This window comes from Mus caroli, chromosome 7 (genome assembly GCF_900094665.2).
Source record: "Mus caroli chromosome 7, CAROLI_EIJ_v1.1, whole genome shotgun sequence".
NCBI lineage: Eukaryota > Metazoa > Chordata > Mammalia > Rodentia > Muridae > Mus > Mus caroli.
In genome coordinates this window covers 70,284,811-70,301,972 of record NC_034576.1, presented here as the reverse complement: position 1 = coordinate 70,301,972, position 17,162 = coordinate 70,284,811, and the positions used below count along the sequence as shown (strand labels likewise).

At 42.1% G+C, this 17,162-nt stretch overlaps 1 protein-coding gene and 1 pseudogene across 3 annotated transcripts in view; one reads left to right on the top strand and one right to left on the bottom strand.

The window, feature by feature from the left end:
• The window catches only part of Lrrc28 (leucine rich repeat containing 28), a 130,979-nt gene that overhangs the window by 43,103 nt on the left and 70,714 nt on the right, over positions 1 to 17,162 (top strand). Inside the window, exon 6 of one of the 3 annotated variants that reach the window (XM_029479173.1) lies at positions 6,797 to 8,646. The exons of the other annotated variants lie outside the window; for them this stretch is intronic. Within the exon in view, the coding sequence (XP_029335033.1) occupies positions 6,797 to 6,855 (59 nt within the window). The 3' untranslated portion in view covers positions 6,856 to 8,646. Of the gene's footprint in view, positions 1 to 6,796; positions 8,647 to 17,162 lie in introns of those variants that run through there. 3 annotated transcript variants of the gene reach the window in all.
• Positions 8,375 to 15,848, bottom strand: LOC110297324 (annotated as a pseudogene).

The window sequence follows — 17,162 nt, the reverse complement described above, 5'->3', positions numbered from 1 at the left end:
AGCTTTAGGTCAGGAATGGTGATTCCACCAGAGGTTTTTTTATCATTGAGAATAGTTTTTGCTATCCTAGGTTTTTTGTTATTCCAGATGAATTTGAAAATTGCCCTTTCCAATTCATTGAAGAATTGAGTTGGAATTTTGATGGGGATTGCATTGAATCTGTAGATTGCTTTCGGCAAGACAGCCATTTTTACTATATTGATCCTGCCAATCCATGAGCATGGGAGATCTTTCCATCTTCTGAGATCTTTTTTTTTTTTTTTTTTTAAGATTTATTATTATATCTAAGTACACGGTAGCTGTCTTCAGACACACCAGAAGAGGGCGTCAGATCCTTATTACGGGTTGTTGTGAGCTACCATGAGGTTGCTGGGATTTTGAACTCATGACCTTTGGAAGGGCAGTCAGTGCTCTTACCCGCTGAGCCATCTCCCCAGCTTCTGAGATCTTCTTTGATTTCTTCAGATACTTGAAGTTCTTATCATACAGATCTTTCACTTCCTTAATTAGAGTCACACCAAGTTATTTTTTATTATTTGTGACTATTGTAAAGGGTGTTGTTTCCCTAATTTCTTTCTCAGCCTGTTTATTCTTTGTGTAGAGAAAGGCCACTGATTTGTTTGAGTTAGTTTTATATCCAGTGACTGCACTGAAGCTGTTTACCAGGTTTAGGTGTTCTCTGGTGGACTTTTTAGGATCACTTATATATACTATCATGTCATCTGGCAAGCGGACTTTTAACTAGAGGAAACTTCTCAACTCTATTATCGAAGTGGCTGTGCCATTTACATGGCTGACAGCAGTGCTGAAGGGTCTGGTCCCTTCTCATCCTTGTTAACATTTAGGACATTCAGTCTTTTTGAATTGTGGTTCCACTGGCCATGTAGTAGCATCTTTTTCAAGCTTTGATTTGCATTTTATTAACTACAGGTTAATATATTTTATGTGTTTGCCCTTTATTTGGTAAAACATTTCAGATATCTCATCATAAATTTGTTGTTTTTTAAAAACTAATTTTTCTTCTTTAAGTGCATGTGGAGTCTTAATCTTAATTAGAAGTATTCCTCAGTCGCTCTGTCTAATTCTTTGAGGAGTCATCTTTCCGTCAAATCCAGAGCTTGTTGCTGTGGTTAGTGTCACTAGCCAGCTTGCTGCAGATACCTGTCTGCCTTGGAAGGCATTGCAGGTGAGGTACCACACCCACCTGCATGCATATGAGGTGAGCACTTTAACTGCTGAGCCTTCTCATGGCCCCGAGTTGTTGGTGTCTTGATTGTTGCATTGTAAGGTTTCTTTGTATATTCTGAATGGTTCTGTATTCATTTGGGTTTTAGAACATCTTTAAAAAAAAAAAAAAAGCTAAGTTGTGGTTCTCAGTGAAGACTTTAAATGTGGTAAAACTTTTATTTAACTCATTAATGAGGAAAGTTGGTAAGATGTAACTATTTCAAAGGAAAATCCACAAATGGATAAACTAGAGATGAGTAATCTTAAGTATAAAGTACCAGAGTGGGCTTTCTCCACAGGACCAAAGGGCCACCCTCCCAATCAGAGGTAACACACACAGTGCCTGTAAACAAAGGAGATTGTATACTGTTGTCAGTTATTACAGTGTGGAGTTATAACAGTAGCTCTCATAGAATCCAAATTAGCCTGGAAGGATGAGACCAAATCTGAGCTTGGAAAGTTTTTGCTGGAGTACAGCTACGCCCATCCTTACACATACTGTCATCTGTGTCTGTTATATCGTTCGCAAAAACTAAAATGCTTACTAAAGAACCCTTAAAGAGGGGGGGGGTTATGGGGAACTTTTGGGATAGCATTGGAAATGTAATTGAGGAAAATACGTAATTTAAAAAAAAAAAAAAGAACCCTTAAGTATGTTGGCCTATATTCTTGCCTTTGTCAGATAGATGACCTGGAAATGGTTGGTTTGTTTGTTTGTTTGTTTATACTTAGTCTGTGATGGGTTTTGTTTATATTTTAGTAATTCTTTTATTTTTTTTAAAGAGCAGACATTTAAAAATGTAATGATGCCAAATTTACCAAGTTTCTATTTTGTAGATTGTATCATTGATGAACTAGTTAAGAAATGCTTGCCAAACTCAGTGTCATAAGATACCATATTCTGTAAGTCCTAATGTAGTTTTGTCTCTTTCATCTATGTCTGTAATCCATTTCAAATTAATTATTGTGCATGCTATAGGTAATGGTTGAGATTTCTGGTTTTGTTTTGTTTTTAACGTATGGCGTTTTTAGTTGTTCCAGTCCAATCTGTTGAAAAGGAAGTTGCTCCATGCCTCTTGGGTGCCTTGTGCCCTGATAACTGTAGCTTTAAATTAGGGTTTTCAATGAGGCAGTGAGAGAGACCAATTTTTTTTTTCTTTTTTCGATTTCTTTTGACATCCTTGACTCTTCTTAGGATTTATCTTTATTTTACATGTATGAGTGTTTGTCTGCATGTCTGTAGTGCAGGTGTGCATGACTGGTGCCTCAGAAGTCAAGAGAGCTTTGGCTCTCCTGAAAAGGGAATTATAGACTATTGTGAACCGAAACCCTGTCCCTTGCACAAGCAGCAAATGCTCTTGGCTGCTGAGCTGTCTCTGGACCCACATTTTTCCTTTCCTGACACTGAATTCATTCACATGGCCCCTAATGGTGCATTGGAGTACTCTGAAGAAGATGAGGCTTAGGACCTTCGAGCAAAGTGGTCTATGGAGACCATTTCACTATTCCCTATCATTTTAATCACCCAACTTTCTTGGTTTTAGTCATCTAAACATTGGATCCAGCTTCTCTTATTTTCTTGTGTATGCACAACAGCACAGCTTTTCTCAGTAGCACAGGGAAATCGATGGAGTGGATTAGGGAGGTCTGAGGAGTCTTACCACCTCTAGGTCTGAGGACAGCACAGATGTGAGATGCAATGGCCCAGCCTCTTCCCAGGGGCCTGCCTGCCTTTTTATGCATGGCCAGATTGTAGGGATGGTAGGTAGCCAAGTGACGCAACAAGAGGCTCTGGGTTTGGGCACATGCGGGGTTGCCTTGGTTGGTTGTGAAGTTCTGTAGAAGTCATGCTCAGGCATCAGGAATTGTTGTCGAACTGGCTTTGTGCTAGAAGGTGGATCCAAAGTGACTAGTCTTTCAGGGCATCTCACCACGTTCAGATGCTGGCAAACCTCTGTCCTTTCTGAATCTGGTGTTTAAATACATAAACCAAGAAAAATGGACTCCACAGCAAATACACGCTTAACTTTTTTTATTTCACAGAACTAAAGTCATAATAAACAGAGCTCTGAAATTTATGAATGTTTAACAGTGTTTATAAGGGAAATGTTTTCTGGATGTTCTTGGAACTAAAATTCTTCCGAACACCTTCAGAATGCAGGCATTAGCTTTTGAGAAAATATAAGGGTGACTTTATAATAGTTCAGGGAATGCTAATTAATAGCTATGTTCCTTTTTAAAACCTTGTGATATGCTGATTAGACTAGTAAAGGTTGGGATGAGGAAAATTATATATGTTCCCTTCATATTTTTGTCTTATTAAAGTGACTATTTTCGTGAAATCATTCTGTGTTTTTCAAGCCTCCCTAGCTGCTCCTAAGCTGAATATTCATTCTCATTCTCTCTCTCTCTCTCTCTCTCCCCCTCTCTCTCTCTTCCCCCCCCCCCCCCCCCCCCCCTGTCTTTGTAAAGCTGTGATGAACTTCACCTGCTTCTCTGTTGCTTCTGAAACACATTTTAGCATGTGCCACTTATTCCGACACAGGATGAAGGATGTTTCCAAAGAACACTCTGTTAAATGCTTGGGTCTCTCTCTTATTTTCTTTAAGTTTTTCTTTCTTTTTTTCTTTTTTGTCTTCATTTAATTATTTCTAGTATTGCTCCTTATTAGGCTAAATTACTTTGGTATCTCTAATTAAAAATTAAATATCTTCTAATGACCTGGCTTTTAAGAAGACTTGCAGGCTAATGATGCTGAGCCTTTTTAGTTTGTTGTTGGCCCAGACATTGCCTACTTTAGTTTCCTAATTTAGTAACAGAACTAAAACTATTCAAGACCTGGCAGGTTTGGTATGCAGGCGCCCAGCCAGGAAGCGTGGGTTTCTTAAGCAAATGGACGCTTGGGGATTTGAGGAAAACACAGCTTAAGTTACATGAGCTCTGCACTTCACAAATCCCTGACTATTTAAAGGAACTCAGCTAAGCTGCTGCCACACACTCCAGGTCTGTTTTGTTAAAACACACACACACACAATGAAAGTTTCCTTCTCCAGAGTTGGCTTTCGTACTTGGATCGTGAATGTCCCAGAAGTAATATGTGGACACTAGTTGCTAGTTTTACTCAGCGATTGTTTGTTGTTGTTGTTCTTCAAGACAGGTTTCTCTAAGTGTCCCTGGCTGTCCTGGAATTCTGTAGACCAGGCTGGCCTTGAGCTCAGAGATCTGCCTGCCTCTGCCTTAAGAGTGCTGGGATCTAAAGGAGTCCACCATCACGACTCCCGTGGTTACTTCTCATGTCTGATGCCTTTCACAGAGGCTGGGTGATTTTGTGCTCTTGTCTGACCTGTACCAGGAGTATCACTGGGTTTTGAGCACTAACACTTTGCTCTGGATGCCTGGTCTTGTGATACATACTTGGAAGACAGAGGCAGGCTAACCAAGTCTACACAGTGAGTCCTGGGTGGGCCTGCAACAGTCAGTTGCCTCTGAGTTTGTGAGAAGAATCTTAGAACTTGAGTCTCTGGGCCTGCTGCTCTTCTCTGTTAAACCATCCTATTCTAGTCTTTCTTGTGATGTGTGAGGAGGCCAGCTGTCTGTCTGTCAACATTGGAGTTGGGTTGTTATGAAGTAAATTTTATTAATGAAGTATTTATCTCTTATAAGGCAGCATTCATTGGTCTCAGTGGGAAATGAATGGAAAAAAAATTGGAAAGGTCATGACTGTTCCTAGGTATGGTGGAGGAGAAAGTTTATTATAGATATGTGGGAGAGCAGAGCCAGAGGCAGGGACACTGGGGAAGTCCAGCGTGGATACGACCAGACTGAGCTGAGCCATGTGTGGAACCGGGGCTTGGGGGGAGGGTGAGAACCAGGAAGGAAGGGAGAGAGGGGAATGAGGTAGAGCAGCCAGGAGGCCTAAGGTACAAAAGGGGCACACAAGCAAAATGGCTGTATCTTATAGGGCAGAGCATGGGGTGGGGCTAGAGGGCAGGGTATGACAGCCCTGCCCTGTAACTGGTAGGAACTCAGAGATGCTGGCAGAAGCTGGAGGCCAGGCCTGCTTGGATAAGTTAAATCGACACCTCTACTGTTTGTCCTGGGTTTGAAACTTAACAGGGAACACAGTTGATTTTTGTTGTTGTTGTTGTTGTTGTTGTTGTTGTTGTTGTTGTTTTGAGCCAGGGTTTCTCTGTATAGCCCTGGCTGTCCTGGAACTCATTTGTAGACTAGGCTGGCCTCGAACTCAGAAATCCGCCTGCCTCTGCCTCCTGAGTGATGGGATCAAAGGCGTGCGCTACCACGCCTGGCTCACAGTTGATTTTAATGCATACTTAATTGGTATTTAAATTCTTTTTTTTAATCTTGTAGAAAATTCCTTTATTATAGTGCAAATAACTTTCAGCAGTGATAGAATGAAACAACACATTTAACAATAGTTTACACCATGCAGTAAATAGGAAAGTGTTTCTTTGAAAATATGTCATCATAGGAAACTTGTCTTTACATTGGTGCCGGAAAATGCCAAAGTTGTTTTCTCAAGGCAATAGGGCTTGATCCTTTTTTGGATATTTTTCTCTTAATGCACATGGATTTGCCATTTAATGCATCATCAACTCTAAGAGTGATGATCTCTTAGGGAGTTTTAAAGAAGTTGCCAAGATTTGAAACTGGGCTTCAAAATTTAAAAAAATAATAATAATAATTTTAAGACAATTCTGGGATCGCCCAGGAAGTAGTAGTCATCTGTTAACTTGGTAGATAGACACATTGACTCCACTCTTGTTGCAGATTATCTAAAGCCTGCTTATTTCCCCAAAGCCTGATTGTTATCCCTTGGTTTTGGTTATTGCAAAACTAGGGCCCAGGGTGGATAGAACTTTTTGTGTATGCATGACTTTCTCCATGAAACTTTAAATTGCGCTTTCCATCCTGAATTTCCCACATTAGACCTCTCAGGCTGAGGGGACTGTGAACTTGTCTTAGTTTCTAGCTAGCCATTTGGATAGTGAGCTGGGCTGTGGCCCCTATTTATTAACTAGTCCAAAATCAACTCAATGCAGCACTTAGATGGCTGCCAGGAGGCTGATCTGGGGGTTTACTACTGCTTTTCCATACCAAGCAGCCTANGGGATTGACTGCTTATGAGTTAGCTGACAGGTGGAGAGAAAAGTCACTTCTAATCTCTTATACTCCCATTCCCCAAGCTTCATGCTGGGCCACTTGGAAGATCCCTCCTGGGGGGTGCTTACTGCACGAATCGAACCCAAATCTTACAGATGCTTTTCAGGGTGTGTTTTAAGTCTCTTGACAGACACTCCTCTAAAGTGGCTTTTCAACCCATGAGAAATTGCTCACAGGCAAAAAACAAAACCCTGGAGCTACAAAACAACTCTCCTGGCTGCCTGAGAAGCCAGCTAGAATACAAGGCTTTTTAAGATGCAGCGGGTCTTGGTGGACAAGGCTTTGTATATAACACCACTGAACTGTACTAAACAGTTTCAAAGTTGAGAAGAATCCAAATATTATCCTCTATAAAGATTCCTTATTTGAGTTTCTTTGTTTATTTTAGACTTTGGTTCTGAAACACTGTCTACGTTCTTGACACATGAAGATGACATGGCCACTTAAGTGCCTCTGCACGCTGTGTAAAAAAGCCTTAAAAGCTAAGAAGGACAAGGAGATGCCCTAATAAGACACATACACTGTACAAACAAAACCTAAATTATATATAAATACACCCCACCCAGCATGCCTTTCTTCTCCCACTACCTGCCCAAAGCAATGCCAAAGGCCCGTCTCTCTCAGACCAATGCAGCGTATGAAACACCAACCATCCCTAACCTTGCAGATACATTAATAATCTGCAGCCTATTGGTGGTTCTGCAAGCACAGGGAAGCAGTTTCCCTGGAAGCATGGTCACTGTTGGCTGAGATCCTGGGACTTAATCTCTCAGATGACCTAGCTGGATCCCACCGTATCCACCAGGGAGGCAGCACTGTCTACTCAGAAGCTCCAAAGGCATTGCTCAGGGATGCTGGGCAGGGTCTCAGGAGAAAAAGCATACAGTGAGCTAACAGCCTGGGTTGATATAGATTACTTCTCAGTAAGTAATTTGGGACAACTAACTTCTGCTTTTTTTTGCACTGTATTCTGGAACCATTTTCATAGCATACTATTAAAAACTGATATATAGTTATTTTAAAAGCTGTCTATGCAATCACCTCTTAAATGCTTTCCATTAATTTAATAACTTAATGAGCTATTATGTAAATCTAAGAGGTAGTTAGCCTTAAGGAAGCCAATGCTGTGCCAATTCGCAGGAAAGAGAAAAAGTGATGCAAACAAAAGTTCACATCCTCAACAAGAACTTTAGTTTTATCGAAGTGTTGCAAAAATGTCCCCAAAAGCATTTATAGCAATATATGTTAAGAAGTCAAAGTTGAGGAGTGAGGAGAGTACACTCAAATTCTTTAAGGTAAAAATTCACTTATTTTATGCTTGTAATACATAAATTTCCCCTCAGACCTAAGTTCATAATTTGTAGACATTGCTCATTCTCTGATACATTAATACATATACTAAATATAAGTAAATTAATCAAGAATGCTTAAAAATCCAAGTTAACATGATGCTTGCTGTATAAAAAAACAAAAACAAAAACAGAAAAACAAAATAACCCCCCAAAACCATAAGAAGCAAACCTTGCACAGTCCCCATTCTGCGTGAACACCCTGACCACGCAATTCCACGTCAGTGCAGAAGTGCATCGATCTGATATAGCCTTGTTGGTTTTAAGGCCTTTAGCACTTTTGTTTCTAAGTATCACCTTGCTTTGAAATGATGAGTAATTGCTACCAAATCACAAATCATCACAAATCCATTTTAGTCTAGTCTGAATAAAATCCAGCATAAATGTATTATTTTGTTCTGGGCACAGTGGCTCGGTATCTTTCTTTCGAGCTTTCTTCTTCTGGAAAAAACACAGTTTAAGTCATTCTGGACTTCAGAGAAAGAGACAGTGAAGTCTATATTTGTTGTTGTTGTCGTTATTTTCTTTAAGTCTCCAGATCTGGCTAAAACACTTCTTTTCAGACATGTTATTGTGGCACCTGATCGATCATATTTGAAATAGAAGTGCTTTAAACATCAGCCAAGTTTGGTGTTCTGGAGGTTCCCATTGATCTTTATGGTGCCAATTGCAGATAATGTTTGAACACGATGATAAGAATCAAAAAGTTGGTGTTCGTCCACAAACACCCTGGAAGGTGGGTGCTCGCAAAGACTCTCCACCCTGAACAGCTGGTCTGGGATGAATGGAAAGTAAGGGACTGCCGAGCGCTCTTTGCCTCTTTCTCCTGAGATACAAGAGTTTCTGTGAACACAGCTTTGAGTTCAATCGCCACATCGGCAGGAGGATCTTCAGAGTCACCACAGGTCAAGCTGATGCCAAAGCTTTTGGGGTTGTGATCTACGATGCCCATCACTAATACCTTCTTGCCTGGTCTCATGCTACCTTTAATGTGCCCGCAAAATGTAACTATCAGTTATGGGAAGTACACGCCCTGCCCGTCGTCTTGAACTGAAGAACCCGGGGAGTTGTTTAAGTGCCCATCATCAAGTTTCACCACAGCATCGCTGTCAGCTACCGACCCTGCCACGTTCTTGTAGCTCCTGGGATGTGGCGGCCCGCGGGTGCACACTCTAGGCTGGTGCAGTCGCAGGCCCAGGAGGGGAAGGGGAGGCAGGCAGCCGGCACAAAGGTCGCAGTGGCGAGGGGATGACAGTGGCGAGGGTGGTAGTCAAATTCCATGTGCTTTAGGGTCAATAAAATTCCTCATCCAAAAGAGTAAATAACAATACTAATAACCATCATGGTTTTTAAAATTGCTAACTTATTTGTTGCATTGATTTTGGAGGGGACAGCACCCACTTGCCATGGAGCATGTTTGGAAAGCCAAGAACTGGGTCCTAGGGACTGAACTCGGGCCCCTATGGCGTTGTGACAAAGCTAAATCAGTTTTGTTGGGCTCAACAAATTTCTTGACCAAAATGCTCAGTCTACTAATCTGCAAAAGAATAGTCAATTTGGGGCCAGGGTGCTCGATCCGGAGGACAAAACTGAGAGTCATCTGTCCTCTGACCTCAACAAGTGTGCCATGGCATCTGTGTCCCCACGTGCAGATATACAGATAGATACACATACTGTATAATGAATAAACAAGTGATGTAAACTAATTAAAAACGGTTTTTAAAAAGGATCCATTCTTCAGCTCTTGTGAATGAATAAAGCAGGTGGATGCTGAAAGATTAGTGACCTAGAAGGCACAGGTGTGCTGAGGACCTCTGGACGGGAAAGGTGACATGGCCACATTAGTAACATCTGCAGACAGGTAGGAGCCGAGAAGCTCCGCAGGGCGTTACCATGGTGAGGTGGCAGGAACAGACCTACAGATGGAATCTTCTGCCCCAGGAAGCTCCCAGGCTCCTAAGGCTTTGGCAGTCTGCACTTACACAGAGAGACTGCTGCCCTCCATTGTTCTATTATAAGGCAACCTTCCTCTGACAAGGTTAGTCTCTTGTTTTCATGGTGTCTTCATGAGCCCCTCTAATGGGTGCTCAGTCCTAGTACAGGACCGAATATTCTTTTTTTTTTTTTTTAATCTCTGCAAGGGTTCAGGTACATGTGAAGACTTGGCTGTCTTTCCTTTGGAGCTATTATTCAGACGAGTTTTCTGTGGCATATAGTTTACCTTGTAGGCTAAGTTGGCTGGCCAGTCACTCCATTCCCATCTCTCTGTCCCCTGCGGAAGGGCTTTGCATAGGTGCTGAAGCTTCAAGCATAGGTCCCCAAGCTTGAGCAGCAAGGACTTTACTAGCTGAGATGTCTCTCTCCCTTCTGTCACACAGGGAAGAGTAAGTTATAGAAATTACCTTTTTCCTTACTATAGTCTTCTGCCTCATGGTTTACGCCTGTGCTCCTAAAGTCTGCACAGAGGCTGGCTCATGGCTGCTCTGATACCAGCCTTCCCTGTACTTTCCTGAAAAGGGGCCCTGTTCCTCCAACAAAGTGATCAGAAGAGCTTCAGGTGCAGTACCCTGTTGTTGTTGTTTTGTTTGTTTATTTTATTATATGTGAGTACACTGTAGCTGTCTTCAGACACACCAGAAGAGGGCATCAGGTCTTGTTACAGATGGTTGTGAGCCACCATGTGGTTGCTGGGATTTGAACTCAGGACCTCTGGAAGAGCAGTCTGTGCTCTTAACTGCTGAGCCATCACTCCAGCTGCCCTGTTCTTATTAATAAAAAAAAAAAAGTCTTAATATATGTGATCTTGGTCATTATGGACTAGATACAGTGGGAAGCCACTGGGAGATTTTTAGCTCCGGACATGATCTCACGAGGTGCAGAAGTAACCCAGGAGCGAATACTGGTGATGACCTAACAGTCTACAGCACTCACCCTACCGGGAGATGATGGTCTTGCCTCCTGCTTAAGCCAAGCAGAATTGCTTTATTTTATTTGGCGCTTTAGAATCTTCATGACTCTCCTCATTTTCTCTAACCCGGTGGGAGGCTTTATCCTTGATTATGTGTAATGAATCTCAAGCACTGAGGAGCTGTAAACCGTCCATGGGGTGACTTAGATAGAATCAAGAACAAGATCTTCCAATTCGCAGTCCAGGGCCTTCTCCAGACCGTTAGCTGACACATGGAGTCTTTGAAAACTGTTTGATAGGAGTGGTTTTTATAGTATCAAAAAGAGTGTTGTACCAGTTTTTAATATTCCCTTAGTTATTGCCTGTGAGTGGTTAAAGACAGTAACACAGTTTATTGTCTTAGGTCCTGAGGGCTTGCAGCCCAAGCACAGCTTAATGAGATCTTAGAAGTCTCACAAGGCTGCACTTGAGGGTAGGGAGGCTAGGGCTGTGGACCCAACTGAGGCTCAGCTGCAGAAGGAACCAGTATTTTCTGCAGATCCTTTAACACTCTGTCTTGTTCTTGAGAATGGAACAAAGATAGTTGAATTCATAGAGGGTGATTGAATATATTTAACCTTGTAATAAAGGAATTCTTGTCTGTTCTTGGCTAAGCAGCTAATATTTTGTTTAAAAAAATAATGCTCATGTCATTTTTTTCTTGAGGTTTGGGGGATGGGGTTCCAAATCTTGTTCATCCCATTCTATGCCAGTTTGGGGTCCAGATGGACACACTGGATGCTGTCGTTATTTGAGTGTCACAGATCAGCATCCTAAGCAGGCTTCAAGGTAGCCATCTTCCATCCCACTTTCTTGTCTACTATACAGGGCCACGCCGCTCTTCTCTCTGTAGATTCTTTGCTTTCTGAGTTATAAAAATGAATCCTAGAAGGTTCAGAAAACACAGCCACTTTCTCAGGGGTGCTCCCAATCTGTACTCAAGACAGGTTTTCTAGATTGTGCTCTAGCTTGTTCTGAAACAATCAGATGCTGTAAGGGTCCATGATTCACTGAAGATTGGTACCCAGCACTCAAATCGTATGTAAACGCAAAAAGTATCTATCTTTGCAAACATCCAGGATGCTGAGGTCACTCATTACCCAGATAGAGAGACAACCAAGTGAGCTCAAAGACCTGATTTAAAGCTCATTAGGGGAATTCTGGGGTAGGTGGGCTTTGTCTTACTCTATGTCTAAGGATGACATTCCATTACCAGGGCTGGCTGGAAACTGCTGACCCATTGTCCTTGCTTCAGGCTAGGTGGTGGGGCAGTTTCTGACTAGCTGCCTGAAGCATGGGTTTTTAGCCCTAATCTCCTGAACTGCCCATTTGAAGCCTGTCATGGAGTCAGCCTGTCTCATCAATGCAACAGCTAAAGGAATGTGTGTTTGAAAAACTTTGGGGTTCTCTTCTCGTGCACAATTTCTTTTTTCCGTCTGTTGTCTCATTCTTTTTCTTACTTGAGAACTTCATGTTGAGACTGGAGTAAAGAGTACTGGTCTTACAGAAGGCTGGAGTATGATTCCCAGGACCTGGTTCAAGCAGCTCACTACCACCCTAACTCCAGCTTCAGCGGAATTGGATGTATCCGACTCCAAGGCCATGTGCACATACACAAGTGTACCACACACAGACTGCACACATGCAAGTAATTAAAAATGATAAAAAGCATGAAAAGCTTTAAAGGCCAGACATAGTGTCATACACCTTTAAACTCAACAACAGAGGCAGTTGGGTCTCTCGAGTTCAAGGCCAGCCTGGTCTACATAGTAATTCCAGAGCAGTCCATTGCACATAGAGAAACCTGTCTCAGAAAACCAATCTACTAAAGCAGTTTTGCAAGTGCAGTAATTGGTGAGGGAGTGAGAAGTGGTCCTGACTGATGACAGCACAGCATCTCTGGGGCAGGGCAGCCAACAAGAGCCCATCAGCACTTACAGTGGAGATTTATGCTTCCAAGGTTCGAACATGAGCAGGCGCATATCTCTCAGGTAGAGTACAGCTCATGTCTCCATGGTGAACCTAATATTGTACATAGCATAACATACTATACAAAAGAAATAGATTCTTTTCAAGCACATAGAACACTTACAAAGATCCACCAAGAAATGAAATTATACTGTCTTCTTTCCACAAGTCAGGTAATTGAGTTAATGCGAATAAGTTTCTTTAGGCTTCAGAATAAGGAAGCAACTTCTTAAATAGGATACAATGCACAGATGCAGAAGATTTATCACATGAACACTAATGTTTAAGGAACATGTTTGCTGTAGATCCCCACTTCATAAATGGCAAGTTAGTGCAGGCAACATGGTTTCTGGCCCGGTTATCTATTGTTGAATATCATTATGGTATGAAAGAGCTCATGGACAATATGCTGAATTCTCAAAGCACTTTATTAAAAAACCAGTGGTCCAGTATTGGCTCAGTGGCTGTAGTTGTGGAGCTCTGGCATAGGTAACTAAATAATGGAAGGTTAGAGATCTCTCTGGGAGAAGATACTTGCAATAGATGTAACTGACAAAAGGCTTTTATCCATAATGAAGTATTACAAATAAGAATGAAAAAGACCAGCAATTTAGCTTAAAAAGAAAAAAAAAAGTCAATAGACTTGGTCAAGCACTTCACCAAAGAGGAGACCCAGATGGCCAGTAAGCATATGTTAATATGCTGAGCCTCCTTAGTCACCAAGGACAAGCAAATTAAAGCCACAGTAAGGCTCCACTAAGTAACAACAGGGATGACTCACAAGTGTTGGCCAAACAAGCACTGATAGGCCACAAAGCTTGGGTCGTGGATGTCTGTAGTAACGAGAGAAACTGATCCGGCAGTTACAGTGAGCAATACATTTGACTCCCAAGATGATTTTGAACAAAAGCAGCCAATCACAATGGATACAGAGTGTGTGAGTGTGAAAATTCTAACTCAAGCACGCTCGGCCAGTCTTCACAGGGTGTCGAAAGCAAGACAAGGAAGGTGGGGCTGGGGGAGGAGACAGACACATACAGAGAAAGAATTCTAGAAGTCAGCTATTGAATATGTGCTTCACATTATCCATCTGTAAATAGTCCATTACTAATTCACCTTCTTAAAGATAGAGTTCCTCTATCTCCAGTGATATATTGGGGGTTTAACAATTTATATTATCTGATTTGGGACATAACGTTCTCTAGTGGTTCTATGATTCTGGAGAGTTCTTTCGGCTATGTTCACGTATGTCCTGTGGTCTTGTGTGTTCTTTTATTCTCGCCCTCACTGCCTTTGCCCAGGCTAGGCCAGCAGTTGTCATCCTGGTCCTTTCAAGAGCCCACTTTAGTCCTTGCTGGCTTGGCCTGTGGTTTTGTTTGATGCCCTGGGTTGGTTTTGCACCTCTAACTTTTTACTTTCTTCTTGCACTTTGTGTTTGGTTTGCCTGTCTTTACTGTAGCCTCTTGAGATAAAAATTTACATTATTTTTACTTCAATCTTGGCAGTACACACATTTCAAAATAAAATTTCCAAGCTTTAGCTGCCTCTCATGCATTTTGACATTGTATGTTCGGTTTATGCTAAGCTATTTCATGATTTTCTTCAGTTTTTTTGGCTCACGAATGTTTACAAGCCTGTTGTTCAGTTTGCAGGTGTTTAAAGTCTCTATTTCCTCCTTATAGTTGATTTTTAGCTTAATGCTGTTGTATATTTCTTGTTGTAGTTTACTTGAAGCCTTTAAAGATATATAGGAAATTGAGAAACTCACCCCTACAACTACAGATTTCACAGTCACAGATGAATATTGATTTTCATGTAGAAATGAGAGTTACTCATCTGTCAGGACACATTTGTGGGAATCTGAGTTATTTATGCACACAGCTAGTGTTTTGGGTGTTGTGGAAGCTTACGTAGAAACATCTACATCAAAGAAATGTATCGTTTTCCAGTTCTATCGTCTTCCTATAATAGGATGTCTTTGTGGCTAAACACAATTCAGTGATACAGATGTGACATGTACCCTTGTCCTCTCACCTGTGGATGGGCGTCCTGGCTGGTGTGAGTAGTGTAGTAGTGTACATGGGTGAACACGTATCTTTGGGGGATCCTGACTTTGGGCAGAACTGGTACAACTTTGTCAGATGGTAGTTCTTTTAAAGAAGTTGTACTTTTCAGTGTGTGAGTGTATGTGTGCATATGCAGAGCCAGAGGACAGCGTGTGGAGTCTGCTCTCCTTCCATCATGTAGCTCTTGGGAATTTAATTCAGGTCATTGGGCTTGGCAGCAAGCACTTTGATCCACTGAGCTATCTTCCTGAGTCTCCTGTGATCGTACTATTTTTAGGTTTTAAGGTTTTCTTTTCTTTTTTTTCTTTTCTTTCTTTCTTTTTTTTTTGAGAAATTTACACTGATTTTCATAGTTAACTATTTTAAGAAATGACAAAATACTTTAAGACAAAAATGTTAGAGGGAAAGAACAATCTATAATAAGATAATAATATGTTAGGAAGACATATCAATTATTAATGTATATGTACTATCAAGATAGGTTCTATTATGAGAGATGATGTGGTGAGGTGGTACCTGGTGGGCCCATGGCAGGGTATGTCCCTGAGTAAATATGCCCTGTGACAGACAGATCAGGTATAAAGGGGATTTGTTGGGGGAAGAGAGGGGAGTGAGGACCTGACGAAGAGTAGAGGCAGACCAGTGGACATGTACACACAGGTAGACAGACTGGAGCAGAGCCACGAGGGCAGAGAGTGGGATGGGACAGAGAAAGACAGAAAGGGGGAGGGAGAGACATGGGAGGAGGGAGGGGGAGGGGGAGAGGGAGAGGGAGAACGCTGCAGGGGTGGGCAGTCCACACCTGGTGCACATGGCAGTGTGGCAGGTGATGACATAAGCAATTGCTAGGTCCCCAAGGGCAGGCCAGCAGAACATCTGAAGCTGAACATCCCGGAACTGAGAGAGGAACCAAGGGAACTCAGTTGTAAGTGGAGATGTTAATCTTCTGTGTTGGCAGAAAATGGGAATGCCATTGCTGTCCACCCTGAGCCAATCCTTCACCCAAGAGAAGCAGAACACAAACTATTCAGAATATACTTTGTATACCAGTCCGCAAAGCAGGTCTCGGAATCTTTTCCCGTTGTTCTGAGTTTTGCCTTTCGGCCCCATTAGCATTTCTTACAGAGCAAATGTGCAAACAACTGATTTTGTTCTCCATTTTAAAAAGGATTTTACCAATGTGTTCACGTCGTATGTTGGGGAGGTCCTGCACCCGGAGGTCAGAGAAGAACCTGAGGAAGTTAGTTCTGTCTGCCGTGGCGGACCTGGGGATGGAGCTCGGGTTGTCAGGCTTGAGAGAACCTGGTCTTACCCACTGAGCCATGTCACAGGCCCCTTAGCTTTATTTTGAAGAACAGTTTTGCTAGACGTAGAATGCTTAGTTGACATTTTCTTTTCCTACAAGGTTTGCCACTTTAGCTGGCACGACTGGAAAGTTGTATCTCCTGACCAAATAGTGAGGAGTGCCTTCTCTGGCAGCATCCTGCTGTTCTATAGAGGAGCCCCCAGACTGGAATGAACCCACACTGCTTTCCTGCATGGAGGTTTACAGGTGCTTAAGCAAACATTCCACCACTCCCAGCCCCCCACCCCACCCCACTACTGAGACAGGGTTTCTCTGTGTAGCCTTGGCTGTCCTGGAACCCCGTCAACCAGGCTGGACCCAAACTTACAGACATCCACTCACCTCTCTGCTTTCTGTGAGCAGGGATTAAAGGTATGTGCCACCACTGTCCAGCTACTGCCCCACCCCCCATTTTCCTTGCTTTTAAATTAAAAATAGATTTTTTTTCCATATAATATATTGGGTACAGTTTTTCCTCCCCCTACTTCTACAGTTCCTTCTCACCTCCTCTCCCATCCAGATCTCCATCTTTTCTGTCTCTCCTTAGAAAATAAATAGGCATCTATGGAATAATAATAATAAAATAAGATGAATAAAAGCAAACTGGATTATGAAAAAACGACCAAATAAGAAAAGGAACCACTGGACATGGTGGCGCGCACCTTTACAAACTACTCAGGAGGCAGAGGCAGGTAGATCTTTGAGTTTGAGACCAGCCTGGTCTGCAGAGTTCCGGGACAGAGAAGACTGCATAGAGAGACCCTGTTTCAAAAACAAAATGAAACAACAACAACAAAAACAATGAAAACAAAACAAAAAGAAAAGAAACTTTAAAAAGCACAAAAAACTCGTATAGATGCTGAGATACACACATTTGCACACTCTGGAATCCATAAAAACCCTAAATGGGAAGCCATAATACTGAGGATCTGCAGTATAGGGGCGGAAAACCAAAGCATGAAACAAAACCGTTCTGGCTTAACATCATTAACACAGAAACCTCCAAAAATGCTGCCAAGTTCATTTTGTGCTGGCCATCTACTGCTTGGCATGGGACTTATTTTTCCAGTGAGGTTTCT